This window comes from Oreochromis aureus, linkage group 19 (genome assembly GCF_013358895.1).
Source record: "Oreochromis aureus strain Israel breed Guangdong linkage group 19, ZZ_aureus, whole genome shotgun sequence".
NCBI classification, from domain to species: Eukaryota; Metazoa; Chordata; class Actinopteri; order Cichliformes; family Cichlidae; genus Oreochromis; species Oreochromis aureus.
This window is the reverse complement of record NC_052960.1, coordinates 3,774,489-3,793,008: the sequence shown is the minus strand read 5'-3', so window position 1 is coordinate 3,793,008 and position 18,520 is coordinate 3,774,489. Positions and strand designations below refer to the sequence as shown.

At 39.8% G+C, this 18,520-nt stretch overlaps 3 protein-coding genes across 3 annotated transcripts; 1 reads left to right on the top strand and 2 right to left on the bottom strand.

The window, feature by feature from the left end:
* The first annotated feature begins 702 nt into the window (after nucleotides 1-702).
* Nucleotides 703-4,822, top strand: rhd (Rh blood group, D antigen). Its single transcript, XM_031728106.2, has 10 exons — nucleotides 703-943; nucleotides 1,221-1,407; nucleotides 1,489-1,639; nucleotides 1,730-1,877; nucleotides 1,968-2,140; nucleotides 3,636-3,773; nucleotides 3,862-3,989; nucleotides 4,083-4,162; nucleotides 4,242-4,315; nucleotides 4,452-4,822. Exons 1-10 carry the CDS (start codon nucleotides 799-801, stop codon nucleotides 4,476-4,478), a joined length of 1,251 nt encoding a protein of 416 aa, XP_031583966.1. The 5' UTR covers nucleotides 703-798; the 3' UTR covers nucleotides 4,479-4,822.
* Nucleotide 4,823: 1 nt separating this feature from the next.
* On the bottom strand, nucleotides 4,824-11,849 carry tmem50a (transmembrane protein 50A). Its single transcript, XM_031728107.2, has 7 exons — nucleotides 11,716-11,849; nucleotides 10,044-10,149; nucleotides 9,831-9,943; nucleotides 6,599-6,666; nucleotides 6,319-6,411; nucleotides 5,467-5,527; nucleotides 4,824-5,386 (listed from the first exon to the last, which is right to left on the bottom strand). Exons 2-7 carry the CDS (start codon nucleotides 10,143-10,145, stop codon nucleotides 5,341-5,343), a joined length of 483 nt encoding a protein of 160 aa, XP_031583967.1. The 5' UTR covers nucleotides 10,146-10,149; nucleotides 11,716-11,849; the 3' UTR covers nucleotides 4,824-5,340.
* A 2,007-nt stretch (nucleotides 11,850-13,856) lies between these two features.
* On the bottom strand, nucleotides 13,857-17,377 carry mgst3b (microsomal glutathione S-transferase 3b). Its single transcript, XM_031728103.2, has 4 exons — nucleotides 17,118-17,377; nucleotides 16,906-17,028; nucleotides 15,029-15,101; nucleotides 13,857-14,510 (listed from the first exon to the last, which is right to left on the bottom strand). The coding sequence occupies exons 1-4, from the start codon at nucleotides 17,241-17,243 to the stop codon at nucleotides 14,410-14,412; spliced, it is 423 nt and encodes a 140-aa protein (XP_031583963.1). The 5' UTR covers nucleotides 17,244-17,377; the 3' UTR covers nucleotides 13,857-14,409.
* Nucleotides 17,378-18,520: the final 1,143 nt, after the last annotated feature.

The window sequence follows — 18,520 nt, the reverse complement described above, 5'->3', positions numbered from 1 at the left end:
TTGTGTTTTACGTAGTGTGGCTGTCAGACGGCCGGTCCGACCAATCACCGTGTCCGTAAAGGACTCCTTTTTTGACGGATACACAGAAGAGCCAATCACTGCCCTCAGTGACTGCTCACTGAGCGCTCCTCACCGTTTGTGGAGCGTCTTGGCGTTCAACCAATCAGATTGTTGTGAACAAATTGGGCATCGCCGATCGGCCAATTAACTGACAGCGGGGGCGGGTCTTTCCCTTATATGTCTCTGCCTTTGGTTTATTATGAGGACTCAAATATGCTGTCTTCGGGACATAATTCCCTTTGTGCTTGATACAAAAACATCCAGTCCGACATGGAGGAGGGGGGGGGGGTTATTTATATCACGGCCTTTGTGTGTGTTTCGCTGACTGACTTGCCCCAAGGAGATGAATGCCATTTGTGCTTTGTTACCAGGTCTAAATAGTGTGCACGGTGTGTGCATGCGTGTGCGGCAAAAAAAATGAGGGCTGCAGTTGTCTCTGCTTAAAAAGTGAATTATTTGTGCCTTTTTAAATTATTATTATCTATAGGGATATAATAAAGCTTCATCATGCTCACTTCCTTATGTTTAAAAATATTCCCTCAAATACCCCAAATATTTCACTCTCCACAAATATTTATATATTTTTATTTGATTCACATCTATTAGTGTAGCTCATGCTGTCTTGCCAAGACGCTTTCATGCGCAGCAGCTGATAAAGAGGAGAAGCTGCGTGCTGTGGGGTTGCGCCCGTTTGTCTGAGCCTCAGTGTGAAGAGAAGTTGTGCAGGAAACATCTCCAATGCCTCCTCAGTACGCACCAAGCCTGCGCTCTCGTCTGGCACCCTTGCTGCTTTTCCTGCAGACTGGGTTTATCATCGTATTTGCTTTTTACACTGAAATCGAAAGAAATGGAAACGCTGATGACTTCAGCAAATGTTACCCAGGTGAGTTTTATTTTTGTGAGCTTGAAAGGGGGGTCAGATGAGGTTAAAGATGGAGAGTTCGTGTTTAATTGATTAGCTAATTTATGAAGGAACTATCTTTTAAACTAACTTCATGTGCATGCTTTAGTGTGCGAAATAAACACACTTCAGTCCAAGAGTGTGGGGAGGAGCTGCCGTTTGTTGGTCATTGATAAGCCCGTGAGTAAATGTGTTGTGTCCTCAGCTAAAATTCAGCTGTAACTGTTTATATTTTGTGCCTTCTCTTCTTCTTTTTCAGAGTTCCAGGATGTGAATGTGATAGTCATTCTAGGCTTTGGCTTTTTGGGCACTTTTCTCGTGCGCCATGGTTTCAGTGGCTCTGGGTTCAACCTCCTTGTGGCTGCCATGGCCACCCAGTGGGCCCTCATACTGAACGGTGTGGAGTCCTTGTACGACAGGGGAAGGCTCAGGATAGATCTCAAAAGGTGGGAGGAGACGGTTGGTCCAGATAATTTTCTCTAAAGCAGCTTATATAAATAAATTTAACTGGAACTTGTCTGCTGTAGCTTGGTAGTTGCTGAGATGTGCACTGCGTCAGCCCTCATTTCAATTGGAGCTGTGCTGGGGAAGACCAACCCAGTCCAACTCATCCTTATTGGACTGCTCGAGGTGTCAGGGTTCATCTTAAACAAATGGCTTCTGCAGCTTCTCCTGAACGTGAGCCCACGTTTCACCCTGATATCATATCTTTAGATGAAGTGTATTCACATCGATATGCTGCTGCTGATGTTTTTCTGGTCCTTCTAGACCCAGCTTCTGATCAGCATCATGATGCTTCACATCTTTGGGTCCTTGTTTGGACTCATGCTGACAGGGATACTTTACCGTAAAGGCTCAGAGCGGCGATTTGAAAAGGAGAAATTTGACACAAAGATGGGATTGTTCTCCATGTTAGGTAACAGCTTTACCAGATATCTGCTGCATCATGTGGCTATTTTCCACTCTAGTGAATCTGTGTACACCTGAATCTGTCTCTCCTCTCCAGGGACTGTTTTCCTCTGGATGTTTTGGCCCAGTTTTAACTCTGTCCTCGTGGATGATTGGCCTCCTGGAAGGAAGCTAGGAGCCGTGTGCAGCACCTACCTGGCCCTGGCCGTTAGTGCTGTGACAGCAGCTGCGGTGTCTGTGCTCTCCAACCCCAAGGGAAAACTAAACCTGGTATGACACTTGATATGTTTGCACATTATTATGGGACTTTATGTGCAATGTCAGCATAAAACCTCCCCTCTGTGCCAGTAGACAGACTTTTGCTGGCCCACAAAAAGTCAGCTTGAATACAGCTAACTGTTTTTGCTCATTTTGCTTTAAAACTAAAGCTTTAAAATAAATGCAGTGGATCAAATGCTGTGCTGCTCTTTAGACTAATCCTTGCTACCTGTAGGCATCTCTGCTAGAAAGAGAGACGTATGGTAGCAGCTGTTGGCTTAAAGCGACATTAAAGATCTATCAGTTTATCTTCTTTCATTTTAGCTTTTTTTTTTCCCATTTCTACTCTCTCTGAACAGCTGAAAACACTGCTTTTCTTCACATTTAAACTATCCCCACAGGAAGGGGTTTTATGAATAGTTTAATGGGAAAATGCCCGCATCTGCCACTTTATTAGATACACCTTGCTAATGTCAGGTTGGACCACATTTTCCTTTATAAGCTGTCTTAATTCTTCGTGGCACAGATTCATCAAGGTGCTGGAAACATTCTTCAGAGATATTTTTTGGAGACCATTTGAGTTCAGTGAACTCATCGGCATGCTCAAGAAACCGGTTTTAGATGTGCAAGTTGTGATCATAAAGGGGTGGACATGGTCAGCAACAACAGTCAGGCAGGCTGTGCCATTTAAAAGATTCTTAGTTGGCACTGAGAGTGTGACAAGAAAATATCCCCACACCGTTACACCAGCAGGAGCCTGAACTCTTGACACAAGGCAGCATGGATCCATGCTTTCATGCCATTTACTCCAAATTCAGACGCTACCATCACAGCAGAAATACCAGACTTCTGTTGCCTACTTTTAATTAGCCTGTGTGGACTGTAGTCTCAGTCTCCTGGCACCTGGTGTGATCTTCTGCTGCTGGTAAAACCATCTGCTTCAAGGTTCCACGTGTTATGCATTCCGAGACGCTCTTGTGCACACCTTTGTTGTAACGAGTGATATTTGAGTTACTGTACTGCCTTTCAAAGCATTTTCAACTAGTGGGAATCCCCTTTCTGTTTGAATGACCGTGTCTGCATGCTTGAATGCACTAAACTGCTGCCATGTGATTAGCTGATTTATTTGCATTACTGAGCAGTTGAACAGGCGTACCTAATAAAGTGACTGATGTAGAATATTATTTTTATCAGTATTTTATTTAAAAAATGAGGACTGCAATTATCAGCACCTAAATACACTTTAAAGCCATAAGTTGTTTTTAATGTTCTGGCTGCGTTAACATAGAAACCTCCTAAAATATGACAAAAATGAAGTTTATGTTATTCACAAACTTTTGCTGGCCTCCAAAGAGGTTTTGGTTTTTAATGAAAGGGAAACATTTTTTTTACTTATTAAAAAAAAAAGTGGGCTTAATTTAAACGAACTTTGGTGTATATTAAAATTAATAGTGCAAGCTCAGCTTCTTCATCATGTGAAGCACCTAAAAGTCTGATCTTCTTTCAGATCCACCTGCAGTCCTGCATCCTCGCTGGTGGCGTCGCTGTCGGCGTCTCCATGTCAGCAGTTCGTCATCCTTGGGAAGCCATGATAATCGGCTTTGCTGCTGCCATAATATCATCCGTTGGATTCCAGTATCTTAAGGTTTTCTTCACCCCCTCCTACACGTGGACATTTGCCTCACGTTTGCACAGTCTGTATGATAAAACTCAGCTGTTAACTTATTTCGCAGATCCACATGCTGCTGGCATTCCAGTGCCATGACACATGTGCTATCTTAAGCAGTCATGCACTTCCTGGTCTACTGGGATGGCTCGCGCATCTTGTCCTGCAGATCAAAGACTCAGATGATCACACAGTGTAAGAATGAAACGATCCCGTGATGTTGAACTGCAACACGTAAAAGAAGGAACACCCTGCTTAATTATTTGTTTTTCTTTCTTCTTCTGACAGAGCGATCCGGTTTGCTGTATTTCACATCTGTAGTCTCCTCATCACCATCGCTCTGAGTGTGACGCTAGGAATCCTTACAGGTATGCCTTAACCTCTATTCCAGCAGCAGGTACAGTCAGTGTACCGTCTTCTTTATAAGTTTCATCTCCTTGTTTGAAGGGCTCCTTATCAGGTTGAAGTTTTGGAGACCGCCCCAGTACAATAAATGCTTCGATGATCAAGCCTTCTGGGAGGTATGCAGTCATCTTCTTTAATGCTTCCCTTTCAATAATTAAAGTCTGAAGATATTTCTGACATATTTTCCACCATGCTGAACTTTAAAACCTTCACAAAACCTTAAACAGACAAAATGTTTTCATGTTTTTGCAGTTTTCTCATCTCGTTGTGCGCAAATAAGAAGACGAAGACGCCTGTATGTAATTTCACACTCTCTCTCCTGACTTTTATAAAATAATGTAGTGGGATATATATTTTGTGTGAGGGGAAAAAAAAAAGGAGGATAAAAATCAGGAGTGAGGAGTGTCAGACTGATTTACTGCTCAGTATGTTTTTATTGCTGCCATGGCTGTGAAACACTGCCCTGATGCTCTGGGTGTTACACAAGCTGAACGGACAGATGTTGCATTTAAATACAAAGTCGCAGCACTGAAAGGACACCCTACAGATGTGAAACCTCTGTCTGCCTCAGGTCAGCACTGTGGGCTAACTGAAACTCAACAATAAATCTGGATTACTCCAAACTTTCAGAGCTGATATAGTGTTATTCCTGGAAAATTACAAACAACCCCACATGTTTACATTCAATGAAACACGTATGTGTACACATCTACGAAACATCCGTCTCAGTTAATATTTTGTACCATAACGATTTATGGAACGTCCACTTGGCAGGCAGGTCAAATTAAGGGATGCCATAAAACAAAGGAGATGGAGACAGTTTAGTGTCATAAAGCTCCCAAAATACACAATTGTTTTTATGCATAAGTAAACCATTTTAACAACATGGCTACAGAGTCTGAGTGCAAATAGACGTGCCACATTGGAAAATATTCAAACTTTAAAGAAATCTATGAAGATTTGTGCTTAATTATGATTTAGCTTTTATACAGCAAATCAGATAAATTAAACATGTTAATCTGAAGGCTAAAAAAAAGGAAATAGTTTATATATAAAGTGAATACCCACTGAAGCATACAGTCTCATACATTATAGAAAGCAGAGTGTACAACTGTGGACATGAAGAGACACGCAGAGTTCATTACTGCCAGAGATCCTCTGTACGACCAAACTTGAACACCAAACCCCTGAAGAGGAAAACGATAAGATGAGCGAAATGTTTTCATTGTCCTGAAACGGACGAGAGGAAGAGGACTCAACAACTCACCCGAAGAAAATGAAGGCATTTTGGAAGAAAACAGCAATTCCAGGGTACACAGTGGCCTTCTCTGCAAAAGACGCAACAGGTTTACGGAGTCAGTTACAGCATCACGCCGTCACAGCTTTGATCCAAGAGTTCCTTACTGCAGCAAAAATCCCTCTAAACAGCCTCATTTTCACCCAGCAAACACTGATGCGTGAACGTTATCTGCCAGATTAACACATGTCGCACCGCAGACGACGCTGATTCACTCAGACCGTCTCTAACCAAGCGACAAATGTTATTCACATTACCACATTAAAGAAAGCAAACGCATGCCTTTCTTTTTTTAAATACACATTTCATAGCTGTGTTATGAAACGGCTGCGAACAAACAACTAAACATAGATCAGTCCAGGTACCTGGACTAATATGACCACAGTTATGCTGTTTATAAATACAATTAGATCTAAAGGTTTTTAGACAGGGACACTTTTGTTTGTAGCTTTGCCTCTGCACGTCACTACATGAAAATATGACTCCAACTGGAAATACAAATTATAATGAAAAAAAAAAAGGGTCTACAGGTGTTGACTATTAATGGACGTTTCCTGTTTGCACAGTAAGAGCTGCCTCGTGCCGGTGTCATATGATGAGTGCGTGTCGGTTTGTGGATGTGTGTGGTCAGTCTTTAGTAACTGCCATGAAACAATTAGATTTGCTGCACTCATTGTCGCTCACTGTTGTTGAACCGGCCCAGTTTAAATTTTATGATCAGAAACAGTAACCGAAGTTCCCAGTCCAAAGTTTCTACAGTTAAAAACACAGCTGAACACTTGGGCCAAGTGGAAAAGTGCTAAGCAGATAAAGTGGACTCACGGGGCACTACAAATCCTCCAAAGAGAATCCACATGGAGGCGATGAGGGAGCCAAAAGCCAGCATGAAGCCAATAAAGAGCCACACTCGAGCACCTGCAAGTAAAAGATAAGAAAGGGCGGGACACTGAGTGACATGGCGTCGAGCTTCGTTTACCACACTGTGTTTTACTGCATGCGCAGATACACGCTACAAGAACAGTAGAAAGCAGATCTGAGACATGAAATAAATAAATAGCTAAATGAAAATAGACAATCTGTCGTCATCACATCAGACACACACCTGTCTGTCCCATGCAGCCTTCGCTGTAGCTGTCTCCTCTCACTTGGCCATTTGAAACAGCATTTATCCTAAAAGGGAAAAAAGCAGAATACAGAATCTTCATCTGTTACATCCCAAACCTTTAAGAAAAAAGTAACATCAACTAATAACTGTCAGAGCAGAAAAGTTATTTATAAACACTATCCAGGCCAGTTAACTCTGTGTTGTACAAATGTGTTTATTACATGCAAATGAAAAATTCCTTAATCAGCCAGCGCCAAAGTCCTCCACGGTTCTCAGAGTGCCACACATGGGTACTGTCAAGTCCCGTCTTGAAGATGAGGCTGCTTTCTGACTTGATGAGGGTCAAAGTCTGTCTTTTTTACAAAAAATAACAACTCTACAGCTGAACCGCATGTATCGGACTGACGGTTACAGCACTGTGTGCACAGAGATTTCACTATGATTAACAAAGTGTTGGGAAAAAAAAAAAATCAACACAAACCCACTAAATGTTTGAGATCTTTCTGAGGACGTTTCACAAGAAGGACTCACAGGACTCTAAAAACACCTCAAACTGATTAAACCTGATCAGGTGCTTGTGTGTAAAAGTACTTTTTAAACTCTTCCTTGACTTAATGCATCAATAACATGGACGTGTACGTTATGGAGTGTATAACGTTATGAAACTGTGCAGAGGAGTGGTGGAAATACATCTTGCAGGAAAAAAAAAGGTTTTAAACCTTATTTTGGGACAAAATTCCTCAATATTTGAAGCACTTATATTGGCTTGGACTCGAAACATATGTGCTTTTGTGTGTTTTGTGAAAGCGAGTTAGGAAAAACAGAGAAGCTGAATAGAGACTAAGAAAGTGCTGTGACGACGATCCAAGGTCAGAGAGGAAAAAAGTACAGAGCTGTGTTTCAACATGAAGTTGAGAGTCTTCTTTTACAAGGTTTATAACAAAGAGAGAGAAGATGCTGGAAAAAGCATGAAATAAATTGGATGATGTAACAAAGAAACTCTTTCTCGGGATCGAGGAATAGGGAAAATTAAACCTCCAGGCAAGGGGTGACCCCAGAAGCGTATACACAAGAGAATACAGCAGAGCTACCACCACACGCCAGAGAAAAGGATGGAAATGGTTAATAAATACGTACACATGTGGCTGTGCTGAAGAGGATTTAGCCTGAAAGGCAGTGTTAAGACTAGCAGTCATAAAGAAATAAGCAAGAGTGATTATTTTGATGAGAGTACAACCTTGTGTTAAAGAAAAAGTAAATATTTAGGAACAGCATGCAAACACGGCACAACCAGTGGCATGTGTAGTTACACGGGTTACACACAGTAAAGCTTCAGGGGGAGAGAAGTTTTGTCATTAATGCATTAGTGATGACCTCGGACATGAGGAGGAGGGAAAACAGCACCTCCGAGGAGCTTATAACAGGTTATGGAAGAAACTCCTGGGACATTTTGATCTGCCTTCTCACAGAACAGGATTATATCACTACTGTCTGCTGATGAAGGAACCATGGTCAAAAACACAACTAACACACCCCGAAAAGGACCGCTCCGAGGGGGCAGGAGGTGCATCCAGTGTGGAACAGATGCTCATAGCGCCAAGTATCACTGAAGTGTCACTTCAGCCTTACAGTGCACATTGTGCCACAAAGATAAACTCCAACACCACAGGGCGTGGGGGATCGTCTTGGATATGGATTGCCAGTTTAGTCCTACAGTCCCAGTAGCCACCTTTTTTGAGCTGGAATCTAAAGCCAAGATAGTGCAGAGATCTGCTGTATCTGGAATCTGCAGGGATACTGATGGAGTTTACTATCCTGATGGGCACCAAATCACCTCTACACATCTGCCTAATAGCCGTTTTACTTTTGCTGGACCAAACCTGCCACCATTCAAACATCCAGCTGGGAGTGAGAGTACGATTACTATGAGGGAAGTTGCTACAAAAACATCCAAGTCGATGAGGACATAGAAGATCAGGAAAAACAAGTAGGTGGAAGAGCAGGAGCACGAGAAGAGTGATGGTGACCGCTGAGGTTCCTGAGCCAACTCAGGGCCCTCCTGGACCCCAGAACTGGGGACCAGCTGATTGGCCTTGCAACATCTGCTCACTGCTGAGGAAGTGGACTCCCCTGTCTTAACCACCATGACACGAGCCAGTCTCAAGGAGGGGGTGTCAAAGAGACTGAGATCCCTGGGCTTATCTTCATCCAAAAGTGGAATAAGAGGACTTAACATTCAGCCTTTTTATGGTTGCAGTGATACAGAGAACTAAGTCATGCTTAATTCTAATCAGAATATAATCAAGAATAAATGTAATCAATACAGTGAGTAAGAAAATGTAGTTTCAGTAATGTAATGACCCTCATGCCTGACTTTTTCACCCAGATTCCAGGAGCATTGTTATGATCACAGTGCACCTTTGCACCCTCTGTGTGTGTGAGAGCACCAAGCAGGCACTGTGTAAAAAAGCAGAAACACTGTGGACTTATGATTTAGAATTAGCGTCTTTTTCCCTTCTTATTTTTTGCTGTGCTGGTTTATAATCACGGAGGAATTGGAGAACTTTTATCTGCACTCCTCTTGGATTGTATCGGCACAGACCGGTGTCAGTGGCCAGGATGCGGATGTTTTCCTCTATCTCCCTCATCTCAACACCAGCAGTAGAAATCAGCATTATCTCAGAGTAGAGTTTGTTCATGTATTTATTATTATTTTATTTGGATTTTGCTTTGCTCATGTTAAATTGCTGAACTAAAATATGCTGCATTCAAAAAAATTGTAAATTCTGGGCATTCCCTTTTTAAATTTTTGTGACACAGTAAAGATAAAAAAGAACCGGTTCCAGACTTCCTGTTTTGGAGATATCTCTAAATCCACACTATGAAGCTGAAGTTGTCTCTCTTCACATTCATTTAGCTATTGAGACTTTTCACATGACTGACAGGTGTAAATTTAACTCACATGTTAACAAATGTGTCTGAATAAAAAGATCAAAAGTGGTATCAGTGTCACCTTAGACAGGGTCATCAATCAGGCCACCTTTGAAAACAGAAAGGGGCAACAACCTCGACTCCCAGTAATTACGTGACTAAATTGCTGTTGTTGTTTTTTTTTAAGGTCATGTGATATCAGATCTACTTCCTCTGTTACAGTACGCATGTGATTTGGAAAACCTGCAGGTTGAGCTTTAAAGCTTCAGAAACACCAAACAGCTGCAGGCTGTCTTACATGAGAAAGGCCACGGTAGCGATGACTCCACAGGTGTGATATGCATGATGAAATTCATCCTCTGCCGGGTATTTCACTGCTGCATCAATGATGATCCACCAGCCGGTGAAAAACTGCAAAAACAACATCCCCCGGTTATGTAAATATGTAAAATCTTCTATACAGATATATATATATATGCCTTTATTGTCTTGAAGAAATCAATGGAAATACCAGGACTCCAGCAGCTATAGAGGCAATTGTGTTCCTTCGCTCTCCCCAGTCCACATTACACTCACAGTCTCCGCACCGGATCCCGTCCAGAAATCCCGACATGACTCTGGAAAAAAGTAAACGTAGGTCTAAGTCAGGATTTGAATTAAGAGAACAGGCAGCTCAGTTTAAACTGTCTGAAAAATACAAATAACATATCTTTTTATTAATAACCTCTATATTATTCAATGCATGTCAAGATCGAAATAAAAAACATAAACAATGTATTTAACTCAAAAATTGGGAAAGTCCTCAGCTGAGGAGCCAAAAAATTAAACATAGCCTAACACAAAAAGCTGATATTGTGTAGAATAGCTCAAGAAAAGAAAATTAAAAATCAATACATAATATAAATATTATACATAAAAATCTGTTAAAAATCAAATCAAGTAAAACCTTAAAAAGCTGAATATAATACAATGAGAAGGTGAATAAGCAAAAATCAAAATAAAATAATTCAATTTAATCAAAAATATATATTTTTATAGAATATATACACTGACTATAAAAAATTTAAAAAGTTCAGAAAAGAAAAACTCTAAAAGACAACAGGCTAAAACTGTTTGTTAAATAGTAAATAAATGTATTAAATTAAGGAGGTCAAGAGGGGGGAAAAGGGGGGAAAACAGTAATATAATTTTTTTTAAATGTTCAGTATAATAAAATAAAATACAAATAGCAAAATAAAGAAATTGGTAAAAAAAAAATGTATACAACTGAAAAGAATACACAAATAACACCGGACACAACAGTAGCTTGTCCGGGAGTAGATTTCAGCTTTGACTTTTGATGGAGGTGTGGAGGACACACGTACTCTGGATTTGTCCTGAACCTCAGGACTGGTGGAAACCTACTCAAATAATGATGCTAAGCCGTCTACTTTACGTTCAATAACTGAACATCAACGCTCTGGCTATTACCACAGCTACTAGACTATTACAGCGTCCCTGGAGGCCACCGTCTGGAGACTGCATAACAACAATGACACAGCTGACTCCTTATGTGACTCTTAAAACAGTAAAAATAGGTCACTGAATGTAGTAAGGAAAAGGTGTCTCAGTAAAATTTCCACCCCATTGTGTACAGGAGGAACAGCTGATTTATTAAAGTTTAAATAAATGATGACATCACACTTTCCAAAGCCAGCCAGGTGTATTCCTGACTCCAATAATGTAAGTGCAGGCAATATGAAAAACAGCTGTTGATTATGTTTATTTCCAATAATCAATAAGCGAAGTCAGAAAAGTGGACTGAAATCTGACACAAAAATCCACCAGTGCGCAGGCGCCGTACAGTAGGCTCATGCTCGCGCACAAACACCAACAATACTGTAACTCCACATTTATCCCGTTTAATCGCCACCTGCAATATCCATTAAGCCCCTAAGGGGATGATAAGAGCAGGTGTAAGCTTTAGAAACTCAAACAATGCTCGTGTGTTTGATTAAAAACCTGCACTGTCGCTTTCTTTTGTTCATCGCTTTGGTACTAGCAAACATTTCCTTGAAGGTTTCTTCTCGCTACGAAGTCGCTGAAAAAATACCACGAGCCAAACGACAGCGGTGGGAACGGATAGAAACACACATCCCGACAGTGTTACCCGTTCCTCGTGCCATTTTCAAAGGAATTCCTACCTTTTATTCTCGCTTTTTGATGTGTGAAACCTTTGGACAAACCCGACTTTGCTTCCGACAGAGGTTCGTCATGCACATGCGCAGTTAACCCACACCCTTTTCGATCAAAGACGCTGTTGATCTTGTTGCCTTCAGGAGCAACGGATAAAGTGTGAATTTGTAAACATCTCTCCTTTCTAATTCCAGTTACTCCTGACCAGTAAAATTATTGCATAGTAGCTTTCTAAATAAGTGCAATTAATATAAAAGGGTTCACATTTTCCCATTTAATGACTCATTAATGACACTAGTGTTTCTGAAATAACGCTGGCATCACATCTCTACAGTACGTGCGCATTTTACTGAAGAACACTGTTCATTACTCTTTGCACAGCTATTGAGCAAGCTGAACAGGATCCTCTGGAGGACCAATTACTGTTACTGGGCCGTACATTTGGCACACTTATATGCTATTAATAATATAAGGGAATTATATGATATGATAATAATCAATATATATATGTGACATATAAGTAGAATTCTGGCTCTTTATTCTAATATAATAAAATACTTTACATTTCTGTCCACATTTCTGATTTAAACAATTAATTGCAAAAGAATTCAGATTCAGAGTTCTAGGCATATAATTATTATTATTTTATTTATACAAAACAAAGAAAGAAAACAATATCCTGTTAGGCTTATTTTACCGGATTCCAATAAAACAGTTAATCCTACTTTTTTCCTTGTGTCACACAGATCTCCCACTCTTTATTCCTCTGACTATCCTTTTTAAAATCACAGTGATGCTATATATGATTCCAACGTTGGAATCATATATAGATGTACTTTATTTATTATTGGAATAAAGTACATCTTATGCCAATAAAACATTGGAATCATATATAGAATGACCTTATATATTTCACTCATTAATCTCCTTGTTGTATATTTTGATTTGGGTTTATTGAACTCTTCACTTCTTTTATCTTTATTTAACTGAGCTCCTTATTTTGTGATTGTTGTGGGGGGGTTAATCTTTCTGAGATGGTTAAATTTGTGTTATTGAGAGACAATTTTTTCGTGTTTTGGTGACTGTAACACACTAGTTTCTCAGATTTTGGGATAAATTAAGTACATCTTATTTCTTTCATCCTTTGTCTTCTTTCATTCCCAAATTAACCTCCTGAAACCTCACGTCATCATATGAGAATATAACATTTCGCTTTCTCTGCTCCTGTCTGTTGAACAAAGTATCTTACATTTTGTTAAACTATGGCAACTTTATTGTATTTTATTATAACATAAACTTATAATCTCTGCATGAGGACATACTTTTAAAAAATGTATTTTTATGCTTTATTTTATATTATATAGATTATGCTTAATTGTTATATTTACCACTTTAAACTCATCACAAATGTCTAGAAATTAAAAATGCATTTCAAAAGCTTGAGTCTCAGGAGGTTACATGGCCGGGACCACTAAATCCAGTAACACATAATCAATGCATTTAACCCCTGACATGTCTTAACTTCCAATAATATATCTCAGTTTTTATACATTAAAGGAACCCCTCTGTGCAACTATTTGGGCTGTAACATTTTAACATAGACAAAAAAAAGAAGCTTTATTTAGCTTTTAGTGTGCAAAATGAAAGAAAACACCCCACCAGCTCATCACCTGGACTTATTCCCTGTCAATTAAAAAAAACATTTTCTGTGTTAATTCACATAAAAAAAAGACATTTCTATCTACAGTAGTGAAAAAACAGGAAATTATTATCTTGGGCTGACCTTGGTGTAGTATAGCAGGTAATTGGTTATATCTTAGGTCAGCATGAAGGCTGTAAGTCCAATGATCCTTAGAATTTTCTTGTTTTCCATAGCCATGCAGTAGGCTGGATCGGATCTTACAGGCTGGCTTTGGCCCCTAGACTATGTTTAATATTAAAGTAGTACTGAATACACAAAACTGCCTTTTTGTGGAAACTTTACACTTAAGTTTACACTTAAAAACTTAAGTTTTTCCAAAGAAAATGATGAAATTTCCACACACAGCAGAGACGGATAATGACACAGGAATGAGTAAAAATAAGCAAATTCTTAACAGAGATGTAAATGCTATTTAAATATTGAAAAGATAATGATAAACAAGAGAAGGAAGGCAGAAGTGACTGAAATTTATTTTGTTTCCACAGTAGCATGTTTGGATTGATACTAATAAAGGGGTTCAGTTCAAAAACTGGATAAAGTTCACACTTTTTGTGTATCAGATGTGAAAGAAAACAGATTTCTACAGTATTTTCTTGCCTTGTTTCTCAGGATGTAGATCTTCTAGAAGCCACTCACTATAGGCTTGAACAGATGGGGGATTTGCGCCTGATACCTCATGTGCGAGTCACATGACAGGCTCTTTAGCCCTGCTGCCTCTGACCCTCTCGGTGACCATAATCTGTACTACCTGAGTGCACGCAGAATCCATTTAAGGCTGCACCATCAGACAGCATCTACTTTATTGATGACTATTGCAGAATTTTGATTACATGGAGTATATAGTCACAAAAATATCAGAATATCAGGTTAGTGGTTCATAAAAAAAGGTTTTAAGTGGTATACAGACAGTTTATAGCATGGTTTTGTTAAAATGCAATATTGTTCACTATAAATGAGCAGATTCTTCAGTCAGATGGGCAAACACAAGATGACAGTCATCTTAGAGGAAGCCGAGCAGCTGCAGGGCAACAGATATGGAGAGAATGATGACTCCGAAGTAGCCAATGTAGCCGTAGGCACCGTTCATCCTCTTGGCTGGATCTGCAATGAAAAGGACAAAGCAAACATTGATCAAAGCAGGATTATATGAAGAAAACGAGGCTAAACTTTTCTGTCTTCTCTGAAGTTCTCAACACATGATCATTTACATTTTTTGCTTCCATTAATAATGCAGATCTTTGACTTCTCAGCTTAGTAACCTTTCACCCATATGTTATCAAATGTAAATGATTAAACAACGTAGATACTGAGCAATAAAACTGCTTAGACTATCACTGGGCTGTAACTTGTGCAGCACCTGGACTTCAGCTTTGAACATCTGTCAAACTGCCATGTCATGCATATTATTATTTTTTTGGGCAGAATACGGCGAGTTAAATCTTACAGGTGTGATTAATGGGGTTGTTTGTCCAAGCTTAGCAAACACCAGTGCAGACATTACTGGTTGTGGTATTGATTAGGGGTTAATACTAACATAACTTTGTATTTATCAGTAAAATAATAACGTGAGTGTATAAATCTTACGTATCATGACTCCATTCACTTAATTTCAGTCTTACCTCCTGTGTAGTAGCCCCAGGCATAGGAAAACCTGCTGGTCACCCAAATAACCCCCAGGACAGATGCTGACAGCTGGTTGGAAGCACACACAAATACAGAGTGAGAGTTAGAAAGAATGGAGAAAGTCAGGAGAGTGTCCAGATGAGGGCACAACTGCCCCTCACCAAAGCCGCTGAGATACAGTACACACAGAATCATTACATTACTCATGAATTTAACTTAAATATAGATTTAAAGTACTTTTACTTTATTTAAATATTCCTGTTGTGGTACTTTCAGCACATTATAAAACATAAATCTCCTAAAATATAATGAATTATTAAAGATATGACCATCCTGCAGAATATAAAGTACAATTACTTCCACCTGCAATATTAAACACAAGTACACATTAATGAATCAATAATTATCCAGTGTGGATCCTACACACCACAGATTCACACACTGCATTCATATCATTTTATTTTTATATCCCATCCTTTCTCTTCTGTTTATCCTTATCAGGGTCACAGGGTGAGAGGCAGGGTACACCCTGCCAGTCTATCGCAGAGGGACAGACAACCATTTTCACTTACATTCACAAGAGCAATTTAGAATCACCTATTAGCCGTACCCCACTAAGCGCATGTCTTTGGACTGTGGCAGGAAATCGGAGGCCCTGGGGAAACACGCGGAGAACATGTAAACTCCACACAGAAAGACCTTCTTGCTATAAGGCAACAGTGTTAACCACCAAGCCACTGTGCTGCCCTTTTTTATACTATTGATTAAAAATGCCTTCATTGGGTATGTTAAGGCATTAAAAGCTACCGGGTCAAGGTCAGAAAAAGATCGCAATTTTGGTTAAAATAACAATCGCTACATGTGCTGAAGTCGTCTCATGTTGGTATTTCAACATTTCACTGCTTTGTCTGGAAAACCATCCTATAAATATATGGTGATTTGTGTCCATGAACATGCATAAAGACCACTTCTATTTGTTTATTTGAGGTCATTTATCTCATGTTCAAACACTCCTCCTCCTGTCATAAGTGTCTAAATGCCTTCTTGTCTCATGCACTCTCACAGGTATCAGGGGCTCTAACAGGTTCAATGAGGTCTTTCAATAACCGCTGGTCTTTGGCCTGGATCATTACTAATAAACAGTTATCAAATAAAGTAACAATCCAAGCATATGGACAGATTTTTTTCCTAAAAAGAAAAGAAAAGAGAGAGAGTGCTCTACCAGAGTCTCCACTCCACAGATGAGTCTGATGATATGTGCACTCAATTTTTTATATTTAATAATCTGCCACAATAATCTGTTTTTCAAAAGCATTGAGCCTGCAAATACATTTCTTCTGACAGCTTTAATTGTGCTCACTTCAGCAGCTACAAACATTTCGCTTCCTCACTGACATCTCATTATCGACCAAAACTTTCTGTAAACTTGCTTTCCTCCAAGGATCATCCCGCTCTCTGCACATACATGAAACCTGCCTAACAGGATATTTGCATGCTATCTATATATCGTAAACCGTTCTTATGTGATCTGTAGTGAGATATCCCAGATTTTTAACCTAATTAACATTGTTAGATTTATATTTTATAAACTCTGTTTATTTATTTATGATCATATCTTCTGTTTTACTGCGCACCCCCAATCCACCACAGAGACAAAAAAGTCCTGGACACACCCCTGTGATCGAGGAAAATCTGCTTATTCACTCTGACACTAACGTTTGAACTTGACTGTTATCTGGAAAATTCATGCCAAAGATCACGAGGGCGTGTTCCTGCTCGGCCCCTGACCCACTGCACTAACACCAAGACAATAAATGCATAAAACAAAAAACTTAGTAGTGAAGACTGATTAAGTGTATATGATAAAACGTACCGGGTAAACAAGAGCTGCGATGGTCTGGAAAACCAGCCACTGAGGGTACACTTCCAGGGTGTTCTGATGCGCTCTCTGGATGCAGTTAAAGACTTGATGCTTGTCGCTGTACATGGTGGGATACTGCAGAATAAACAGCAAGCATGCGTGAAATAAGCCCGAGATGCAAATAAAAATCACTTCAGAGCGTGCAATATTAGTTTTTCACTTACTTTCACGTCGTACTTCTTTCTGGCTCCCCCAACCTTAACTGCCAAATAGCCCAGCATGATCCAGCTGTACAGGAACGTGAAGATGACATATCCAAAGCTGGATGGCAGCACGGTGAGAGCGTCCATTTTCAGCCAGCGATCAAATCAGGTGAACAGCGAGGTGTGCACACGCTATGCTTTTATAACGCAGGAAAGAGGAGGACGCGACAAAGTAAACAGCAGACGTCGCGAGATCGCCCGAGACTTCCTTTATTTACATTTGAAATCCATTCACGAGTGACTTCACTTTCTCCCAATGACGGTACAGTCTTCTTCTTCTGTATAGGGTTTATTGGCGGTTGGCAAACAGCAAAATGGTGCATTACCGCCACCAACTGCTGTGGAGTGTGGACCAAAATGACAAAAAATAAATAATTAAACAAATAAATAAATAAATTAAAAGAAAAGAAAATATTCAAATTCTTCCGAACAAATGGGTCTGTCTTAAAAACCAAAATACAGCCTGATAACTTTTACTCATAGAGCTCATGCGAAATAAATCAAACAAGTCCAACTTCACTTTCATATCATCCAGCTTTTTGATCAGCTGTCTCCTCTCCATATCATACTTCTGACAATGCAATAAAACATGTTCTATTGTTTCCTGTTCCCTACTGCAGTCACACTCCCCTGTACAGTGTTTACCTATTAAAAATAATGTGCTATTTAAGCCAGTGTGTCCAAATCTCAGTCGAGATATAATCGTCTCCTCTCTCCTGTTTCGTCCTGTACTTCTCATTTCCCCCCACTTTCCTTTGGATGTTGTACAACCATCGCCCTTTCCTCTCCTCCTCCCATTGCTTTTGCCACCTTTCCTTCATTTTGTATCGTATTCTGCTCTTGAGCTCCGTCCTACTCACACTAATAACCACATCTATCAATGGTCTCCTTGTTGCGACTTTTGCTGTCCTATCTGCCATTTCATTTCCTTTAACTCCATGATGCGCCGGTACCCATAAGAATGTGACCACAAGCCCCATCATAACAAGTCTGAACAATGTTTGCTGGATCTCTATCAGAATGTCAGGTCTGCAGTCTGAGTGGCTGTCTTGCAAGCTGGCCAGTGATGAGCTCGAGTCTGAGCACACCACAGATCTTAGTGGTTTCGTTTCCTCAATCCACTGGACTGCTAACAATATGGAAACCATTTCACCTGTGTATACTGACAAATCGTCACTGATCCTTCTCCCCACCTTGATATTAAATTCAGGAACTATAAAGGCTATCCCACTCTGGTTGGCTGTATTCTTTGATGCATCTGTGTAGATTTTGACATAACTATAATACTGATTAATATATTCCTGCACTGTATGCGAATTTAAGATAATCTGGACAAGATAAAAATAAGTCAAACAGTACCGTTG